The sequence below is a fragment of the Coffea arabica genome, chromosome 2c (assembly GCF_036785885.1).
Source record: "Coffea arabica cultivar ET-39 chromosome 2c, Coffea Arabica ET-39 HiFi, whole genome shotgun sequence".
NCBI lineage: Eukaryota > Viridiplantae > Streptophyta > Magnoliopsida > Gentianales > Rubiaceae > Coffea > Coffea arabica.
Window position 1 is genome coordinate 63,630,069 of NC_092312.1, and position 20,957 is coordinate 63,651,025.

The 20,957-nt window shown below is 34.1% G+C and overlaps 1 protein-coding gene and 1 long non-coding RNA gene across 2 annotated transcripts; both read right to left on the reverse strand.

Annotated features, from left to right (window-relative positions):
- Nucleotides 1-754: 754 nt before the first annotated feature.
- Nucleotides 755-7,032, reverse strand: LOC113727428 (uncharacterized). The gene is made up of 4 exons (XM_027251588.2): nucleotides 6,635-7,032; nucleotides 5,613-5,807; nucleotides 2,225-2,406; nucleotides 755-1,322 (listed from the first exon to the last, which is right to left on the reverse strand). Exons 1-4 carry the CDS (start codon nucleotides 6,924-6,926, stop codon nucleotides 1,008-1,010), a joined length of 984 nt encoding a protein of 327 aa, XP_027107389.1. The 5' UTR covers nucleotides 6,927-7,032; the 3' UTR covers nucleotides 755-1,007.
- Nucleotides 7,033-9,771: 2,739 nt separating this feature from the next.
- LOC113727429 (uncharacterized) lies at nucleotides 9,772-12,663 on the reverse strand. The gene is made up of 2 exons (XR_003457804.2): nucleotides 12,545-12,663; nucleotides 9,772-10,363 (listed from the first exon to the last, which is right to left on the reverse strand). It is a non-coding gene; the product is annotated as an uncharacterized lncRNA (long non-coding RNA).
- Nucleotides 12,664-20,957: the final 8,294 nt, after the last annotated feature.

Consider the following 20,957-nt stretch of genomic DNA (forward strand, 5'->3'; position numbering starts at 1 on the left):
CATATTCATGTGCTTATCATTTTTGGCAGCAATATTGTGTACGTTAATGAAATTATCACCACTAGAATAGAGTGGAAAGGTACCAGAGGAAACACACATGCTAAAGCATATGCCCATCTTCGTGGACTTTTCTAAAATTACCCTGACAATTTTTGTAAATGAGAAGAAGTGGATTTGTTGGACAGAATATCTTCACAAAATTTCAATTTAGACTTCAAACCTATCATCAGCCCTATATTATCTACTGTTGTATAAAAAAGAAAAGAAAAAGGTAAAAAACTGTATTTTAAGTTTTTGATTCTAGGGTATATAAGTAATCAAAATACTTGCATCTTCAAGGAATTTGAAGGCAAATTGTTGCATTTGCTTGCCTCGCCTATTAGTTTTTTCATCAAATTTCTACTATTCTTATGAAGAAAAATGCTACTCAAATATATTGCTAGTACAAAAGATATGGTTTCAATTGCAAATTGGTGAGAAATGCTATAGAATGAAATTAAGTTTTCTCCTCCTAAATCGTAAGAGGCTGAATTAGCAAATTTTAATAGCTTAGAGAACCAAAAAGAGATAGCTGACAGGAAAGGAACCAAAAGTACACCTTTTCCTACTTTATGTTCAGGGAGTTTCTCAAAACCAGTAAAGGTCTACTAGTCAAGTGCAGGATGGCTTTAAAAAGGAAATTATGCCCTTCAATGCAAGAGCTAAACAAATTAACAAAAACAGAACACGCAAGAAAAAAAAAACAGTACTAATATGATAGTCAACCGCATACTCCGTATCATTGTATCAATCACTCGAAACATATGTATATTCATGAAAATCTACACCACCGGTTACCTTTAAGATACTATAGAGTTCCAGCTCAGAAATTAGGATTACAAGTTTCTATCCTTATACGACATTAACAATGGTGTATATTGTGCCGAAAGTTTGGGGTAAGCAGTAAGGACAATATGAAAGAGAAGTTCATGAAGTACAAGGAAAAGTAGATGGATATCTTCACTAGTTCAGATGCCTAGATCATGAAATACTGGATTGGCTTCAAGCTGCTCTGCGAATCTCACAAGAATCTCCTTCAAGACAACCATGAAGTTTTCTTCTGATCCTGGAGTATTTTTTGTTTCCTCGACATCAGCAAAAACTGCATCATAAAGGAGAACTACCATCTCATCAGCTCTAAGAGGTGGCAATCCCAAATCCTTTCCATTCTTCTGAAGAAAAGACCTTATCAACTCTTTGGTTGTTTTGGCATCCGCTTGGCCATTCTTTTCCTGTATGATTTTGTCCACAACATCATTCAAGAGCTTTTCATTAGCCAGAACCTGCATTACGTTCACCACCTCCATATTAGTTACATTGTTGCATAGATATTCAATACTACTCTAGTTTCCTAGATGGATTATGAATCTGCTGCACGATCAATAAGCAAAATGAATATCTTAGTTTTCAGCAGATGATGAATATAATTCCTCAACACATAGGTATGTATTACAACCATAACTGAAGCAAAAATAGCAGGAGAAGTTCTATAAATGTAAGAGAAGGAAAAATATGGTTGAAAAACATAAATGGTCATTTAGCAGAAATTTCAACTTATGCTAGCTTAGAATATCGTTCTACTATGCTAGGGAGCATAACCAGTTTCTTTGACGGGAGGGTAGGCTGCAAAGTTTTACTTTGTGAATTTATAATAACATGGATGAGTTTTATTGTTGACTTACTAGGGCAACAGCAGCCCATCTTCTTACAAAACTTGGCCTTCTAAGATATTTTCAGCACGAAGTTTCTTGTGTATCAACTACCCCCCAGTACAACTTATATGTCCAATATAAGTAACTAGCACTCAACTTTCCAGGCCTGCTTAGCTATGAAGAGAATATGTCAGCCACAAAATTTTCCTAAACTTTGGTCCAAGGCCTCATTTTCCATACTTCGTTGCTATCTTCTCTTTCCCTTCTCACTGTTCATCTGCATTAGTACTCCCCAAGATACACTTAGTAAATTCAGCAACCTGGAAACCATCCAGAGTCAAAATTCTCGATTTAGTTTTTCATCATTAAACAACTTCTTTACAGCCTACTACCTTATCCAATAACACAACTTTCACTCAATATTACAAAAGATAAATAAATTAAAACTTTTCACTCAATATCTCAGAAACTCGCCAAGTGTTGGGCCCACCAAAAAGCAGTACCTGGATCAAGAAAGAAAGAAATTAATATACCTTGCGCAGCTGAGATCCGTTAATGATCTTCACATTTTGTACGACAACAACATGGTTTTCAGTAAGAGCATCTGCAAGTTCTTGGAGCACAGGCTGCAATAGCTGTGCAAATTGTGCTTGCCCCAATTCTTCTTCACCTTCAGCTCCATGCTTCTTCAGAATGTCACTTAGTCGAGGAAACTCTGAGAACAAAATGAGGCCTTTCAAAAAATTGTGGTTTGCTAAGTAAAATAAGCAATAAAGTTATGGTTCAGATAGCTGAAGTTACTATATCTGAACCCAAGGAACATATTTAAGCTTATGCACTAAGTCCATGAAGAAACAGAAATTAAACTCGATTGGTAATATCATGGGAATTTTAGCAGCAATAAATCTAGATGGTCTCTTCACTTATATTTTAACCTTTGTTTTCTTACTTCCATGTCGATGGCAGAATATCTCAATGAAAAGGAAATTAAATTGTACAGTTGGGTCCTAAATTATAACACAATATACTGGCCAATCTCATCTTAGACTAATAATTAGGTATTAAAAATCCAGCAATATACAGATAATTACACTGATTGTATACATGTATATCAAGTACACTATATTTGATCAGCAGAAGTTCAATTAACTCAAAGCCCCACTTTCAGTACACAACCATCTCTGGATACAACCCGGGATCTTACATTTATGGCATACCACAATAAAGAGAAAAGCCTCTCAGTTTTTATGGTGGGAAGTTGTATTTTGATCAGTATTTGGTCTATCTATTTAACTTATCATGGTATTTTTTTTTTTTAAATATAGTAGTGCATATCGAAGCCATGAAATGTAGATAACAAGAAGAGGTTTACGGCATAGTTTTAAGATATATTAATGCACACAAATGCCATGAAATTCAGGCAACATTAAAAGGTTTACGAACTAAATGATGCTGCAGTAACTGAAAATTAGTGAGATTCTTAGTAGGAAAGAAAAAGCAGCCAATCGTCCGGTTTGCATCTGTTTAAAACAATTAACATAAGCATGACAATATGACCAGATGAAAAATTGAGCCCTGGTTTTATACAACTAGGTGCAAGCTGTGGCCCAAGTGGTTAAAAGTCACCATTCAAAGAGCTCTTGATGTTCAACAAACATTACAGCCGAAGCACTATGCCTGTCCGCCATCCCTTGAAACAGTAATTCGATGTACTCAAAGATACCAACAAAGTACAAATATACAAATGCTTCAATATGGAGGAGAACATATTGAAACAAACTGTCCAATAGTCAAGTTAAACAGGCATCAAGAAAATAGAATAAAAGACCAGAAAGGCCATAAAAGTTTAGTGCGTCTAATTCAGAGTCTTAGGGATGGAGATACTGCCCTGATGCTCCTAAAGCTTATTTACTAAAGTATCTTGGTCAAGGAACACCATAAAGATCTGTCACTTGTAACATGATGAGATTCTATCCGAGACAACACATCAAAAAAAACTAAGAATAGTAATTTTTGGCGTCCCTCTCAAATCTGTTGTCATTTAATTATATATGTTGTGTATATGAACAAAATAGAAATAAATCTTTTCACCAGGTGAGCAGGCAAGCAACTACAATTGTGTGAATTACTGTTTCTGAGACTCTTACACTACATGGAAATCATATAAGAGAAACAATAAAACTTAGGTTAATAAATTAACTGTTCCCTCCATAAGTATGGATGCCCATACATCAATCAATTTGTTCAATTGTTTCTTTCCTGTCCTAACCTCTTCTTATCAAAATCAGCAGACTGTTGTTGCATGACAAACTATAAAAACTAAATGGAATTTCATGGAGTCAATTGACATATTGAAAAACTAAAGAATATTATACTGTTTGGAAGTTTGAAAACATAGTTTCTTGAAGATTCATTTGGTGCTTGTGTAACGCTACATGCGAGACATTCAAGATTTACAGGCTGAACAAAATATTTGAGACTAGAGAGGAAAGTGCACATGGACATGTCAAATAGTTGATATCATCTTAAATTACCACAGCCTTTTCCCCCACCCTTCACCACCAAAATGTGCCATAGATTCTTTTCTACAGGCTAAAGCCCCAAAACAGGCCAGAAGGATTAGAGGTATAAGCACATCCGATAACAACAAGAGAAACAACAAAAGGATGTAAATGACTTTATGTCCTGTTATTCAAGTACTCAATAAGAAAAATATTCAAACAACATACGGTCAATTCAGAACAGAGAATATGGTGCAGAATTCAACATGATGGCTTTAATGATCATGGAAGTGGCAAGGAAAAAACTCAATCATTTGTTCAACATCGAACTCATTATTCAAATAAGCCTGATTTGTTCTTGAATAAAATTGTTTGAGAGCTACAAGGGAGATACAAAAAAATTTGAGAGATTTAATTTGTACAGTTTTTTGAGGGAATTGCACCCAAAAGCCAAAATGAGTGAGAGAGAACTGGATTAGACAAAATCTTCATTTACAACTCTATTAATCTTTTAAGACCAAATTCAACAAATAACTGGAGTTTTCAGAGGTTCAAACTGGTCCTAAATCTCCCAGGCTCTTGGTAATACATGAGATATGTACAGAACGAAAGCGAGACTTGATCTTAAGAAAAACAGAAAAGTAAAAGAACCACATACATGGAGAGTGTGCTTAAACCCCAAGACAGTTTACATATGGAAGGTACAAAGTGGAAAAACAGAAAATCAGAGGGAAGATAAGTCATCTCTTCACTGGTGCATGTTATTGACAAAATGAAGTTGGAAGAACAAGCATATTATTAAGTTCTCCAAGCTCCACTCCGAGTCCTCTGTCATTCAAAATATAGCTCATTGATATATGCATACTTATTCGATGTAGATGTGGATAGTTTGGTCTACTACTCAGTCAGGCAGGGTATGAAGCCGAAACAATTGTAATGTATTGCTTTTGCAAAGGGTATCTTATACATTATACTCTTTTAGTCCTTATCAACTCTGGAAACTGTAGTGATTTTGTTTTCTGAAAAAGTTCAAACTCAAACTGGGCAGAATACTATAAAATTTTAACTAGATCCTGAATCTTCCCAAGAAGTTCACAAATAGCTATGTCATAATTAAAACTCTTTCTTTTATCAAATTCAAGGTAACAAAGAAAAAGAGCACAGAGCACTATGAAGCTGCCACCTCCAAGCAGTTGCAGAAAAGGCTATGTGTAGCCAATCAATATCTGTCTTACTACAGCATACATGCAAACAACTAGACATATACAGCAAAAGTTATGGAAGGCCTAAGAATCTAGCTGAATCCAACAATACATGCCATGGCATAGAGCACTCAATGGGTATACTAGCTTTCAAATAACATACTTCACACATGGATACACAAACACATGCACCCATAAGAGAGAGAGAGAGAGAGAACCTGCAAAGGGAGGAACTCCCATTTCAATGCCCATATGAAGAAGAGCATTCTGTATCTCACTCTTCCTAATCTTTCCTCTATCTTCTATGTCTAAATCTGTGAAAAGATTCTCAGCCAACATCGCAAAATCATCTTCATCCTCCAAAATTATTCGAAGCGCCTTTCCATCCAAAATTGACAAGACCATCGGATCATCTGAATATGAAAATGTAAAGCTTAAGAACTTTATAATTTAGTTTCACCGACATTAGGTATTTCATTCTGTCCAGATTAAAAATAAAAAAGAAAAAAACATAGATCATGTAAGACTGAGACAGGGGAAATCAACCTAACAGCATAGTTGCAAAAGGCTTAAACCAAAATTTTTTAAAAAAAAACTAAAGTATTTTATATAGTTGCTGATAGTAAGTGGACAAAATGATGCCTTGATGTTATGAGTCGCTCAACTTGATGAAGCAAACTAAAGAAAAAAGCCTTTTCCAGGTAGAATTAGAAATGGTAGAACATCGCATTTCTAGTTAAGCAGGTGATTCTTACAAATTAATTGCATGCAAAAGTTATAGAGATTCAAATATTACTAAAAAATGGTGCAGAAGAACTAAAATAAATCAGATTCAAATTTAGACCAATCCATAGACTGATGGTCTGCTTCCACTGATATGCATTTATTAGAAGTAGGGGATCTCCATGTTCACTTCGGAACACACCATAAACAAGTTGATTGAATTTAGAGCACAGAAGTAGTGATCAAGCCCTTTGATCACACGAAGATTGAAACCAGAAATATTGTGCCCTTCCAACAACTTTCAAACCCGATGTCAATTTCCCCCCACCCCAAATAATATGTTTGGCAAGGATAACTCGAATCAGTAGCTACCACATCAACTCCAGTCATTCACTCTATTCAGAAAAATGGATATAGCACTAGAGGGCAAACATTCAAGCACTCTAATTCGTCAACGCAAAAAGAGAGAAATTAATGGAAAAGAAAATATTTATCACTTTTAAAAGTCAACAGTCACCTTTGAGTTCATCAGCGGCAATCGAGACGTAGTTCTGAAGAAAAGAGGATGCATTCTCGCGATCTAGCTCCTTAGCGCTGAAGCTACTGAAGTCATCGCCAATTTCGAGACGGCGGAGAACGGCGGACTTGAGGTTCTCCGGCAATGCGAGGCCGAAGAGAGAGGCGGAGACTCTCGATTCTGCCAACTCCAAGAGCTGAGCTCCGGTCACGGCGCCGTCGGGTGACGGCGGACTCAAGTCCACGGCTCTCAGTTGATTTCCGTCCAAAATTGTTAAACCTCCGTCCGCCATTTTTTCCTTTTTCCTTTTTTTTTTCGGATTCTTTTTTAGCTCCTGATTTTTATTGACGATTGGAATTTGAACTATAGGAGAGGAGCAAGGAAGTGAACAAAACCGCGTAATTCTGGTCTTTGCTCTCTTTTAAACGGTCAAATGCTTCGGACAGAAGAAAAAGCAAAACAATTTCTTTTCTTTTCTTTCCTTTTCTTTTTTGTTTTTAGAAATCCTTTTTTTTACTAGATTTTTAAAAAATATATGATAAATTTAAAAAAAAAAAACTTAATCCATTTAGTAGTTAGTATCTCATTTTATGCTTCACCATCGCTTAATCTTTATTTTTTTTTCTTTTGGACATAGTAGAAGGTGATATTTTATTTCGAGTGAATTTTTCTGCTTTGAAGTTAAAATCGTAAGGATTGTTGTTTATGAAAGTCTATATGTCAAAACATAGGTAGAACCAGAACATGTTCTTTAAGGGGATGAACTTTAATTCAACTAAAATTTAAGTATATAACTTGAAATATTTGTAATTTTTTCAGGGGCAAAAGTTTAGATTTACAGAAAATTTTAATTTTTCAAAACATGGGAGAGCACTCCTCTCTGCTACCCTCTAGTTCCGTCCATGCTTTAGAAAGCTCTACGTGTGTAATGATCATTTGTCAATTGCTAATTTTGTGTGTGTGAATTACTAATTTTATATACGATAGAATTTCCAAAAATGAGTTAACAAAACCAGTTTTTTGGTGAAAGTTGTTTAATATGTAATTGATTTTTCCATACCTGATTTTAAAAATTGAGATCAAATTAAATAATGATAGACTTACAGGTCCCAAAATGGCGAAAATACCTCATATAAGTACAACGTGTGTGAAATTATGCCTAAGGTGTGATGACTAGTGATGTAAAATCAATTCCTTTGGACAATTCTCTTCCAAAAACATGTAAAGAAGCCTTTCTTTTTCCTTATTTTTTATTAGGAGGAGCAATGAAGCCTTTGAATTTTGCAGAGAAATATAAAAAGAATTGAAAAAAAAACCTAGCCAGCAAATAAGACTAGTACATTAATCTTTTACTTTGTTCACTAGCTACTCACTACCATACATCAACATGTTGCTTGTTTCATAGTTTCTTTTTTTTTTTTTTTCGAACACGATAAACTTACATTTACTATACATTAGGGGGAGGGGAGACTGTAGAGGATCAAAGAGAACTCGGAAGGAATTGAACCACCACCAGTCCAGACGAGTGCCTACGTACCTACTGACAACATTTTCAAGAAAGTATGAATTTTTAGAATATAGACAAAGGAATTTGATCTCTTGACCTACACTCAAGTAGAGTTTTAAACCTCTCTTGGTTGCCAACTATTGCAGGAGGAGTTGGTTGCTCGTTTCATAGTTTCTTGCCAATATTTTTGAAAGGTGGTTTGCATAAGGACATTCTTGATAAGGTCCTGTTTTGGACCTTCTGGGCTTATTCTCTGGTGCTTATATGTATTTGCCAAATGCTATGAAAAATTTGGCCTAATGGGGAAACTGTAAAGAACAGCCCCTCAAGGTTTTAACAAATTGCCTCCATTTGGATTTTTAACCGAGAAGTTTTGCGTAAAACATTACTGTAGCACTTTTTTATAAGTGTGTATGCGAGATGAAATGATAGTTAAATAATGCAGAGAGTTTTCCGAAAACTGGCTTTTGAAGAACAGCAAATAAGGCTGCTGCAATTTGCCCTCACAAGAGGAGTGCTGGTGGGTGGAGAATGGAGATAAATATAGGGCTGTGATTGAGATGGGCCAAATCAGTTATGGATTGTTATATACTGCAAATAAATTTGAGAAGAAATGGATGCAGAGTAGAAAAGTTGCTGATGCGCAAATTAGAACGATAGAATTGATAATGATTTGGTATCTACTATGGATTAAATGTGGTCTAGAATTGAAGAGGAATTTTACATGAGATTAAAGTAAGGTTGTGAATGAATTAGACCTCAACAAACAGGTCAAACTTAATTTGAGTTGGACTTTTGATAAGGTCGAACTATAATTCAAACAAGAAGTAAGATTCGATTAAGGTATTTTACTCAAATAATTTGTATATTTTAATTCAAGAAATTTATTGATATTCAATATAAAATTATACTGTTATTATATTATTATGTTGATTTTGTTTATGTGCTATTGGCAGAATAATATTAAAGCTTAAAAATTGTGCACTTTCATATCAAAGTTGAGCTTATCAAATATTAGATTGAATCGAATAAGATCTTAAAACCTAAATTCGTATACAGTTCAAATTCGAACCTAAAAGTTTAAATAGGCCATAATAGTATAAAAGTTCAATTCGATTTGATTTGTTTGCAAAGAGTGCTTTTGAATGCAGTGAAAAATCTCAAAAAATCAGCTGGAGTTAATAGATTTTGTTCAAGAAAACGAGATCTGAAGATAGGCATTCATACAGTGGTTACTTTATGTTTTATTAGGCCTTGAGAGGTTTTCAACTTTCAAATGGGTGATCAAGAAGGAATGTTACATACTTCTAGGGTAAAATTGCTAAAGTAATTCCACAAATTTTCATTGCTCAAAATCCTCAATGTAGTAACTTGCACAATGACAAAGGATTTTGGTTCTCATTCTGAGACCAATGATTTTTCATAATTTCACTTTCAACAGTGATGCCCCATTTAATCTGTACAAGAAAATTATTTCCCAATTTTGCAAGTGAAAGGTTAAAATGAATTCTAAATTTGACAATGTGATCGATATCGCAAATTGAGATATTTTTATCATGTGTTCCTGAATCCTGATAGATCTTAGTTTATACTTAACAATCCCCAAAAAGGCAAAGGGAAATATCTCAAGGAAGCCAAAATAAGAGGGAATTGCTATATACACCAACCAATTGTCTTTTAAGGTGCTGCACATTAGATGTCAGATGTTACAGAATGAGATTGTTTCTAGCATCACGATTCAAGATACCAAGCAGCCTATCATTGTCCAGAAAAGAGTGGAAGCTCATTCAGGGAAGCGGGAAAAAAAAAAAGAAGAGAGAGGGTTGGGGGTTGTACGATAATATAGTCCAGCAGAGTCAACCTACAGGCTTGGTTAAAATTTCATTGAAAACCATTTTCAAGCATGCGCCTATAATGTACCTAGGCATGAACAGAATGAGACAAGTCACTTGCGCTTCTTCGATTTCACAGGAGGAATTTCACCCTCATCATCTTAAGAGACTTCCTCCGGTTCATCAGGAATATCGTTAGGAACATTGTGTTTGGTTATGTAGTCCTTCAGTACTATCATGCTCTGCTCCTTCATCGATACTAATTGCTCAGAGAGAACACCCTTTTTAGCATCAACAGAATGTGTTTCGGATCCTAGCTTAAAGGTAGCTTTAACTAGTGGATTTGAAGATGCTGTATTTTGATCTTCCATGTTGAAAGTTTTGAAATTCCTGCATCAGTCAATAATTAGAGCACGGTATATATCACAGTATATATCATCAAGATATTTCACATTCTATTGCTAGCCTGTATCAGTTTTTCTCCTTCTGATAAATAACTAAACCATGTACAAATAGGGGATCGAAGAAGAAAAATCCAAGGACGCAAGTGAATAGCAAATAAATATGAAGACGTACAAAACTGTAATTTGATTAAAATGCCTCTTTCTATATAGTGAATTCAGCAATACTGAGCTTCTTCAGCCAGCAAAACAGACAAACACATGTAGGTTAGGAAACGCTTTTGCACTCAACAAAAACCATTAGAGATTATAGACAAGTGCATTTGGAACACAGTCGTCAAAAATATTAGTTATGTAGAATAGCAAAAGGTGGTGGTGGTGGAAGTTGGTATTTTGTCTATCCATCTTTAGCTGTTATGCAAAGGGAGGGAGAGACTACCATGGGTCTGACAGTTCATGGCTGTATTGAGAACAGGAAGATTAAAAGAAATTGTCATCTTAACTGGGGAGTAGGGTTCACTTCTGGGTTGATTCCATCGCATTGTAGCAAAGAAAAATTGACAAAGTTCTAGGAACAAGAAACAAAATGCATCTCATACACATGTACATCCCAACATGATATTTGAAACCAAGGTCCTTTGAGTTTTTCTTATACAGGATTGCAAGCAAACCTCAACCACTTTGACATAGCAATTTTAAAATGCAAAGCAGCTTATCAAAACAGACAAAGCATTCTATCCTTATTTTAAGGCTTTTTCCTGTTTTAGTAAGGTCACTGAAAAGGAGAAATGCTTGTTCTGTTGTTCTGTGCCAGCTAACAAGCCTCTTCTCTCCTGCTCTGCAGATAATTTGTTTAGGCTTACGGTATATTGGGCCATCTAGGAGACTTGATAGGGACAGACAGATTCTGCTTACAAAAGTTAATAGTCATTCGATGAAGGTTATTCCAAACCAAACTTTAACTCTCACAGAGTCTGTTTCATTTTTCCTGCAACATCTAAGTGATTTTATCATGCTTGCAATCATTTCAAAAGAGGCTCTATAGATGTCTCTGGTGCACTAGCAAGAAGCTCTACCCAATCCACACAAGGCAAACCTCCCATCACATACAGGAATTAGTCAAATGTTCAGATGCAAGAAAGGAAAAGAGAGAACATCAAAAGAGGGAATCGTTCACAATAATCAACCTAACCCTTCTAGATTGCAAGTTTCAAAACATATACAAAAAGATTCTGAGTATCAGCAACCTACATTGAGGTCATAACCAATACATCATTCCATAAACTATCAGCCACCAACCATATGGCTTAAACAATCATATGGCTTAAACAATCATATAAAAATTTTGCACATCAATGGTTGAGATTCAGCACATTATATAACCACATCAGCAGTAAGCACTTGAAATAGAATAAATAGAGATTATTCACAACAGCTCAGGAAATTATCAGGTAGGTAAGCAGTTGAGTTCCTCTATTCGAAATTGATGAAAGACATCAAGAATCTGAAATTAAACCCTTCCCTCCACACACAAGAGACAGCATTAAGAAAGGTGACTTCTATTAAAAAATGAGAAGAAATCAACATACAAGGGGAAAGGCTTATAAGCCAAGTCAAAGGCAAAAAGGCTAGGCATGCTCAATTCATTTCAGGTAGGTATATATCATTTCAATATAGCACACCAGTAAAAGCCAACTTGTTAAGCTGAAAATCAGAATGTAATCAGTTCATATTTCAAATAAGCATTTTAACGAGAAAAAGTTCTATTACACCATTTACTATTTTACTTTTTGATATCTCAACAGAATATACAACTGTTAACCTTCAGTTCTAGCTTTACTAATAGCTATAAATTCATCAAATTCCCACAAAATATTCATTAATTAATCACATCAAATTTAGGGCTTGTTTAATTTGACTCTTGAAGCTGATTTTCCCTGAAAGTAATCTGATTTTTCATCTTCAAAACATAAAAATTCTTGTTCATCCAACAGCCAAATTTCCAATTGAAGTCAGTAAGCTATAATTCAACAATACCGCAAAAGCAAATCCTATACTGAAGACGATGGTAAAATACAAAAAATTTCTCCAACTTTCACCGAAATACAAAGAACAGAAAATCAGACAAAAAATGAAGAAGAAAAAGCAGAGAAAAGGGTTTTAGGTTTACCTTACAAGGGAAGCCTTTAGGGTGAAGTCTGAAGAATCAAGAGAATGCAGGGTGGACGAGGGAAGGTTCAATTGGGCGGCACCCAAGTTCCGCCTCCTACTGCTTCTTTTTAAGTGTGGGAAAACTACAAAGGCAACCTTCCATTTTGGGATATTTGTAAAGCGGCCCACCAAAATTTTGTAAATCTGATCCTCATTTGCATGCCTGTTACAAAATTAGGGTGAATTTTATGGAATTCAAATTTTATACATATATCGTCTATCTAACTATGATTATACATATTGTACATAAAATTAATTTTATTAATAACTTTTTCTGAACAAATGGTAATACCTATATTATCTTATTCTATTGCATAGAGAACTCAATCGGATTAATTTTAGTATTGAACCATTCGGAGTTTATTACACCTACTTAATGATATATTTTTTTCAAATTAACCAAAAAGGCCAAAGAACAATCCAACTTTTTTCTATTTCTCAGAATTCATTTGGTCCTTATACTCTGATTTCAACCAATAAGATCCTCATATTATTAGCTATCCATCAATTTCATCTTAAATGTACATGTCTTCCAAAACTGAACTATTGTTAGTTCTTACCATTGATCGGTCTAACCGGGAACAAAACACTAAAACACCAAAAATTGACCTTTTTAATTTTTTTTAAACTAATTTTTTCATCCAACAATTGACCTACACAAAAGGAAAAAATTCCACGTGAGTGAGCAACATGAGATATTTTGCATATTCATGTGTATTTTTGCTTCCATTTTAATCTACTTGGTTCCCTCTTTGTTAATCCAATTTCAAGATTTCTTTTTCTAATCTTTAATGCAACATTAAGTCTACATTAATTTTTCTAATCTTCAATGCTTCATTAAGGCTGTAAGGATCGAAGACAACCAAGTGAAAGAGATAAACAATGTAGAGATCATAAGCGTAACAATAAGTAAATAAAAAGGAAAGAATTGCAAACCAATTTACTACACAGCTTCTCTTGAGCTTGTAGATTAATTCAGACAAACTACTTCAAGTTGATGAATTACAATCACTCTTGTGTACAAAGGAAGGTTCACCTCCTCCTTGCCCCGAACTCCACTCGGTCAAGTTAGGACGTTTTACTATCTCTCAAGACAACCCTCGCAGAGCTACACTCATGAAATATTCACTCACAAATGAAAAGCTTACAATGAATCTCACGCCACTAAGACTACAAATCTTCCTTGAAGAGTATTTTCTCACTAAAATCTCTATAGATCTTTTGTATCTTCAGTGTGCCAAAGTTGTTTGAAGTGTCTGACCAACAACTATTTATATAGGACCAAAAAAGTGTCTCATTAATGCTTCTAACGGATAGAAAGTAGCTGAACAGTCAACTAGCCGTTGGTAGTGTCGGACGTCCGATAGCCCTGTTTTATGCGTCCGACAGCGGGCAGTGAGTTTGAGAAATTTTCTTCAATTCTTTCGGACGTCCGGTAGGTTGGTTTTCTGCGTCCGAAGTGACGTAACGATTATCGAACATCCGATCCTGACTTCTTAAGCGTCCGACAGCTTCAGCATACTTTGTCCCCTTTCAATTGCACTTGTTCATGGAATCAAATAAGTTCAAAACTGAAAATATATCTTGAAAAAATATTAGTATCATCCATTTGTTTTGTAAACATCAAAAAATAGGGATCAAGATCAACATTCTCCTACTTTTTGATGATGACAAAACAATGGATGGAAAGAAACAAAAATAAGTATAAACTCCCCCTCAATCATCGCATCCAAAACTTATAATTTCAGAAAAACTCCCCCTTACACATAGCATCCATCTCTCCCCCTTTTTTTCATCATAAGATGAGAGTAAAAAATCAACTATCATAATCCAACAACAATAACAGAGTATAAAAACAGAAAAATGACAGCAATCACCAACATATCACAGAGAATTTGATATAAAAAGAAGTATTAACATATGACAGAGAGTTTTGACAAAGCAAACCATTTTTAGATCAGAATTGTTCTATTCTTTCCCTTTTGATATCATACAGATTCAGTAAAATTCAAAAATTCAGATCAAAGTATCAGAAATATAAAAAAAAAAATATTATGAACAAGAATCACTGTAATGATTAACAAAATCTCCTACTTGTTAGATTTAGTATCATATCTAACTATCCACATGCATTTCATGCCTTTTTTTATATTTTTTCTCACATAACAATCACTTTTCATGTGACCTTTTTGACAACAGAAATTACACATAACCAAAGAGTTATTCACATGAACGGGTTTAATAAATATGACTTGCCTTTTCCTATGGATAGCAAATTCGTTGGAATTAGAATTCAACATATTCTTTTGAAAACAAACTTGTTTCTTGTGTTTAAGCAATTCATTTAGACCATTCATTCTTCTTTTCAAATCACCTTGTTCCTTTTTGAACAATTCACAAAGTTTTGTTTTTCTATCAAGTTCAAAATGTAAAGCAGTCTCACTCTTTTTGAAGTAATCATTTTCAACTTTCAACTTTTTATTTTATTGAAAAAGATTTGCATTATCTCGAAGTAAAAAACTAATTTACTATTTTAACTCCTTGTTTCTAACATAGAATTCTTTCAAACTATCATGCAATTTTATAATGAAAGATTTAAGATCATTATTAGTTTCATCATCACTTTCAACTTGAGAGTTATAAGATGTTACCTCATCATCTCCAATGGCCATAAAAGTCAATTGAACAGATTCTTCATCTTTTTCAATTTCACCATCGGAGTTGCACTCATTCCATGTGAATTGAAATTTGTTGAATCTTGATTTTTTTCCTTCCTTCTTCTTCATCACTGGACATTCACTTGCATAGTGTCCAGGTTGGCCGCATTCAAAGCACTTATCAGCTTGCTTTTTATTGAACTCTATATTCCCTTTGTTTCTCAAATTGTTGGATTGATTCGGGAAGGAGTTGTTAGGTTCACTTTTTCTGAATTTTCTCTTGTTGAGTATTCTTTTGAAGCCTCGTGTGATGAGTGCAATATCACTATCATCACCTTCCATGTCATCTTCACTCACGGAGACTGGATCATCTTCATCTTGTGAAGCCTTCAGAGCAATATTCTTTCTTACTTTCGCATCCTCCTCTTCTTGCACTTTGGATTTAAGTTTCAACTCATAAGAGGTTAGAGAATTAATAAGAGATTCAATAGGCATAGTATTCAAATCTTTAGCCTCCTCAATAGCAGTCACTTTATTTTTCCAATCATTGGACAAGGCATTCAAGATTTTTTTATTTTTCTCACCTACAGAATATTCTTTTTCCAGCACCTTTAAGTCCTTAATAAGGTCATTGAATCTACAGTACATCTCATCAATGTTTTCATGAGATTCCATCTTGAACGATTCATACTTGGTAATCAGAATGAATTTCTTTTGTTCTCTAACATTCTCACTACCTTCATGAATTTCTCTCAGTTTATCCCAAATTTTCTTGGCTGATTTGCAGCCTTTGACTCTAATAGATTCATTTGAGTCTAAAATACAATATAACACATTCATGACTTTAGCATTTAAGGTGAGATGAGTTCTGTCTATAGCAGTCAGTTCACTTCTTGTTTTTGGTCTAGATCTATGAGTATTTTCATTTATAAGAGAGGCATCATATGGACCTTCACTAATAATAAACCACAATTCAATATCAATAGATTGCAAAAAAATAATCATTTTTTCTTTTCAACTCACATAATTTGACCCATTAAACATAGGTGATTTAATCACAGAATGTCCTTCAAAAAATATAGCATTATTGGTTGTCATTTTTACTCCCAAGCCGATTGAGTTTAATCTCTAAGAGACCAAATTCTAATACCAATTGTAAGGATCGAAGACAACCAAGTGAAAGAGATAAACAATGCAGAGATCATAAGCGTAACAATAAGTAAATAAAAAGGAAAGGATTGCAAACCAATTTACTACACAGCTCCTCTTGAGCTTGTAGATTAATTCAGACAAGCTACTTCAAGTTGATGAATTACAATCACTCTTGTGTACAAAGGAAGGTTCACCTCCTCCTTGCCCCGAACTCCACTCGGTCAAGTTAGGACGTTTTACTATCTCTCAGGACAACCCTCGCAGAGCTACACTCATGAAATATTCACTCACAAATGAAAAGCTTACAATGAATCTCACGCCACTAAGACTACAAATCTTCCTTGAAGAGTATTTTCTCACTAAAATCTCTATAGATCTTTTGTATCTTCAGTGTGCCAAAGTTGTTTGAAGTGTCTGACCAACAACTATTTATATAGGACCAAGAAAGTGTCTCATTAATGCTTCTAACGGATAGAAAGTAGCTGAACAGTCAACTAGCCGTTGGTAGTGTCGGACGTCTGATAGCCCTGTTTTATGCGTCCGACAGCGGGCAGTGAGTTTGAGAAATTTTCTTCAATTCTTTCGGACGTCCGGTAGGTTGGTTTTCTGCGTCCGAAAGTATGATGTAAAACTGGCAAATTTTCTTCAATTCTTTCGGACGTCCGGTAGGTTGGTTTTCTGCGTCCGAAGTGACGCAACGATTATCGGACGTCCGATCCTGACTTCTTAAGCGTCCGACAGCTTCAGCATACTTTGTCCCCTTTCAATTGCACTTGTTCATGGAATCAAATAACTTCAAAACTGAAAGTATATCTTGAAGAAATATTAGTCTCATCCATTTGTTTTGTAAACATCAAAAGATAGGGATCAACATCAACAAAGGCTCCCACCACCATCACTATAGTCAAGCCCTCTGGATTTTTTGAACAAAGAAAGTACAATGCTTCCTTATAATGCACTAGGTGTTCATTTTTCCCCCATATCCATTACCATAGTCAAGCCTTGTGAATTTTTTGAACAAAGAAAGCACAATGCTTCCTTATAATGCACTAGGTGGAGTTTGAATCTCTAAGTAAGTGGATAGGAGAGGTTTAAGAGACTCTCCCTGGCCATTGGACTAAACCCCAATGGTTTAGCATTTTTATCAATGATGAACCCAAAATTTTAGTTTGAAGATGGGAAGAGAGCAGGGAACAATCAAAGATCCAATAGTTGCAAATCCATCTTCCTTTTTTTGTCCTTTCCCAAATTCTTCTCCTAAATAACCTACGGCCATGGCCCTTTGTCTGGAGTACTAATTTATCAAAAAATTCCGATGCAATAACACCTATATGCAAAGAAAATAGTCACAAATTACTTGAGAAAATAAACACACATGTGATGACTACTAAATAAGCTAATAGCTAATGCATTATATAAGTTAAAATTCCAAAATACAAACTTAGGATTAGAAAAACAACTAAAAATTTAATAAACATTATTATATTTTTAACTATAAACTTAACATATTAATAACTAAAAAATGAATTTTAAGTAAATTTAAAATGTAATAGAAAATCTCTGTAGAAAACAAAATTTTCCTTGGATTAATGGAGTTTGGAGAAAAGCCTTCAAATATGTTCAATGGAATTTGGAAAGAGTCAATGATTGAACTAGCATATTAAAAGACTTTATCTAGGGTTTGGTTTGAATAATACCTTTACTTTTTAGTAATTCAAGTCAATGTAAATAAATAGAGTTATAGTAGTAGTTGAATTTCTAATTTCCTTTCTTAGTCTTTGTTTCCTATTTATCTAGTACCGCTTCCTTAGTTTCTATTTTAAAGTTAGAATTTGTTTGTTATAAGAGACTAGCCACTATAAAGAGAAATTAGAGGGAATAACTAATAAGAAATAAATAATCGTAAACATGTTGGTGGCAAAATAATATAGCTTTAAGTTAAAAATTAATCTTCTCTATAGAATTTTTTTAGAAAATTTTGGGGGACAGCTACCCGAGTCTCAGCCAGTTGGTTCTGGCTTTGCTTCTATTTATCCTTAATGACAAATGGATTAATCTATTTGGATACTTTTTATCCTAGATTTATAAATCTACTCATATAATTTTATGAACCTCCAATTGATATTGAATACTACTACATTTGTGATTCAGTTGACTCTGTCAGTATTTTTTTCTTGCTTTACTTTTGATTATATTGGCCGTAAAAGAAAGGACATTGTTTAGACAATCAAGGGAGTAGTAGCTTTGATTTTGGGTTGTGTAGGAGAAATTAGATAAGAGATAGCAAGGAAGATAATTTGTAACTTGCAAAATATGTGAATGAGTAGAATAGGAAGATGACAAGAGGAATGGCTTTCCTAACTTATGTGTTGGCAAACTAAACCAAAGCTAAAAGTATTGATTAATTTATTTATTAGTTTTATTGGAGTTAGAATTTTAGTAGTTATGTGATTTAGAAATTTGTATTTTATTTGGTAATTTCTTATGCAAGTGGCTTCTTTTCTAACAAGTCTAGTAAACTATAAATAGAACATTATTTACATTATTTAGGATGTTTTCTTGAGAGAGTCAAGAAAACTTTGTAAACTTCTCTATTGTGGTGTGACTTTTTTCATTACTTGAGATTTAACAATATTGTGAGTTGAATTTATTATTTTCTTCTCTCCCACATATATATTTTGAGTGATTATTATTCCTTCAATTCTATAACCCTGCACACATTGATTATTATTAGAACCCTAAAATTTGGATTCTACAATTGGTATCAAGAGCCAGTCTATGAGGTTAGTGATAAGTATATATTTTATGTGTTTTAAATATGTTTTATTGGTTAGTTTTGGTATGTTTTAGTCATGTTTTTAGCTAATTAACTAAGGTTCTAGTGAAAATATGTATTTTATGGTTTAAGTGGTAAAAATTACATTTCTATGGATTTTAGTGGCGAAAACTTCATGTTTTTGTAGGTTTAAGGATTCAATCATTAAAATAACATAATTTGAGAAGATAATTGGATGTTTTGAGGTAATAAAAAGAGATTATGAAGTGCAAGAGAGGAAGTGCTGTGAGGACCCAAAAATTTTCTTATTTATCGGATATTACAAGTTTACTTAAATATTTATTTACTCATTTTCTCCGAATTATTCATTTCGACCATTTAAAAATTCATTTATATGGAACAACGTCTCTTTTATATTTTAAAACGTTTTGTTGAAAAATTCACTTTTCAAAAATTCGTTTAGTTCGGAATAACAAGTACACGTTTTCGAGGCTATACTTGAATCAGGAGTGTATTAATATTGGAGAATTAAAAATGATTAATAGTAGATTAAGAAAGGTTAATCGAGGAATTAATACTAGACTCCTGTGAGGATTCGCAAAATTTATTATTTTAAATTCCTATTTCGAGCTCATTTGAATATTTAATTGCCCATTTATTCTGAATATTATTTTCTAACCTCTTTAGACCTAATTACATGGGTCTATAGCTTCGTTATATTTTTAAAATGATTTGTGTCAAAATTTAATTTTTGGAACCTCGTTAAGTGAAAATAGTGATTATGCGATTGGGGATTTTAGCTGATTTGGAAATACAATAAGTTTGAAAAATTGGAGACTTGCACATTAGTCTCAAATAGGTATTTTTACATTTAAGTGTTCAAAGGTTAATTAGTTATATTACCGTCATAAGAACTTCTTAGAAATTTCATTATCTCGCGCTTAAATTGGAATTACGCGTTTTACGTACGCGAGTAATTGAGGAACCTTAGCCCATTATTTTGGGACTATTAAGAGTGAATAATAATAATATGAATGCAAGTGCATTAGAGGTTTAGTGTGCTAGTGCAATAAACTAAAGACGGAATCGAGCCGAAACGCACGCGGATGTGCACTAAGTTAGTGGACAGCATAAGTGCAATTGAGCCACACGTATAAGCTTACCATTAGAAGCTCATATCATCTGCATTTCATTCCTCTCCTACGCACAAACAGCCGAGTAGCCAAGGGAGAGTTAAACCAGAAAATTCCTCCACCCTCTCTCCTCAATTCCTTGCTCAATTTCCTCCAAATTTCACATGCAACCCTCAAATCATTTGGTGATCAAGATAAGCTAGGAATAGAGCTAACTCACACGGTTTTTCTCCAGCTCAAAGTGACCGAAAATCTCTGTTTTGGCTCTCTAAGAAAGTAAGTAATGATCCACTACTTAATTCTTGGTTTTTGGAAGCTAAATTACACTCATGAGCTCTTGAATTCTCATGGGCAGCTTTAAATTGTTGAGAAATTGGTGAGTGGGCTCTATGAAATCCCACAATGACTTGGATGATCTGATTAATGACTTGGATGATCTGATTAGCTAGGATTGGATGCTGATTGTGTTGATTAAGTGCTAATTTAGTAGAGTTAAGTGGCAAAAATGAAAAGGAAGTCAAATGAGGAGCTGCATGTGATGTTACCGATTCTGCCCTGCTAATTTCATGCATTTTAGTGTATTTTCTTGAAGTCCAATTGACTTGATTCTGATGAAAATATGAAATATAGGTTATGTTTAAAGTTTCCTCAAAA

Coding starts and splice junctions, on each gene's coding strand:
- LOC113727428 (XM_027251588.2), bottom strand. CDS start 6,926: ATGGCGGACGGAGGTTTAACAATTTTGGACGGAAATCAACTGAGAGCC. Junction 5,808..6,634: donor TGCCGCTGATGAACTCAAAG/GTGACTGTTGAC, acceptor TTTCATATTCAG/ATGATCCGATGGTCTTGTCA. Junction 1,323..2,224: donor ACGGATCTCAGCTGCGCAAG/GTATATTAATTT, acceptor AACGTAATGCAG/GTTCTGGCTAATGAAAAGCT.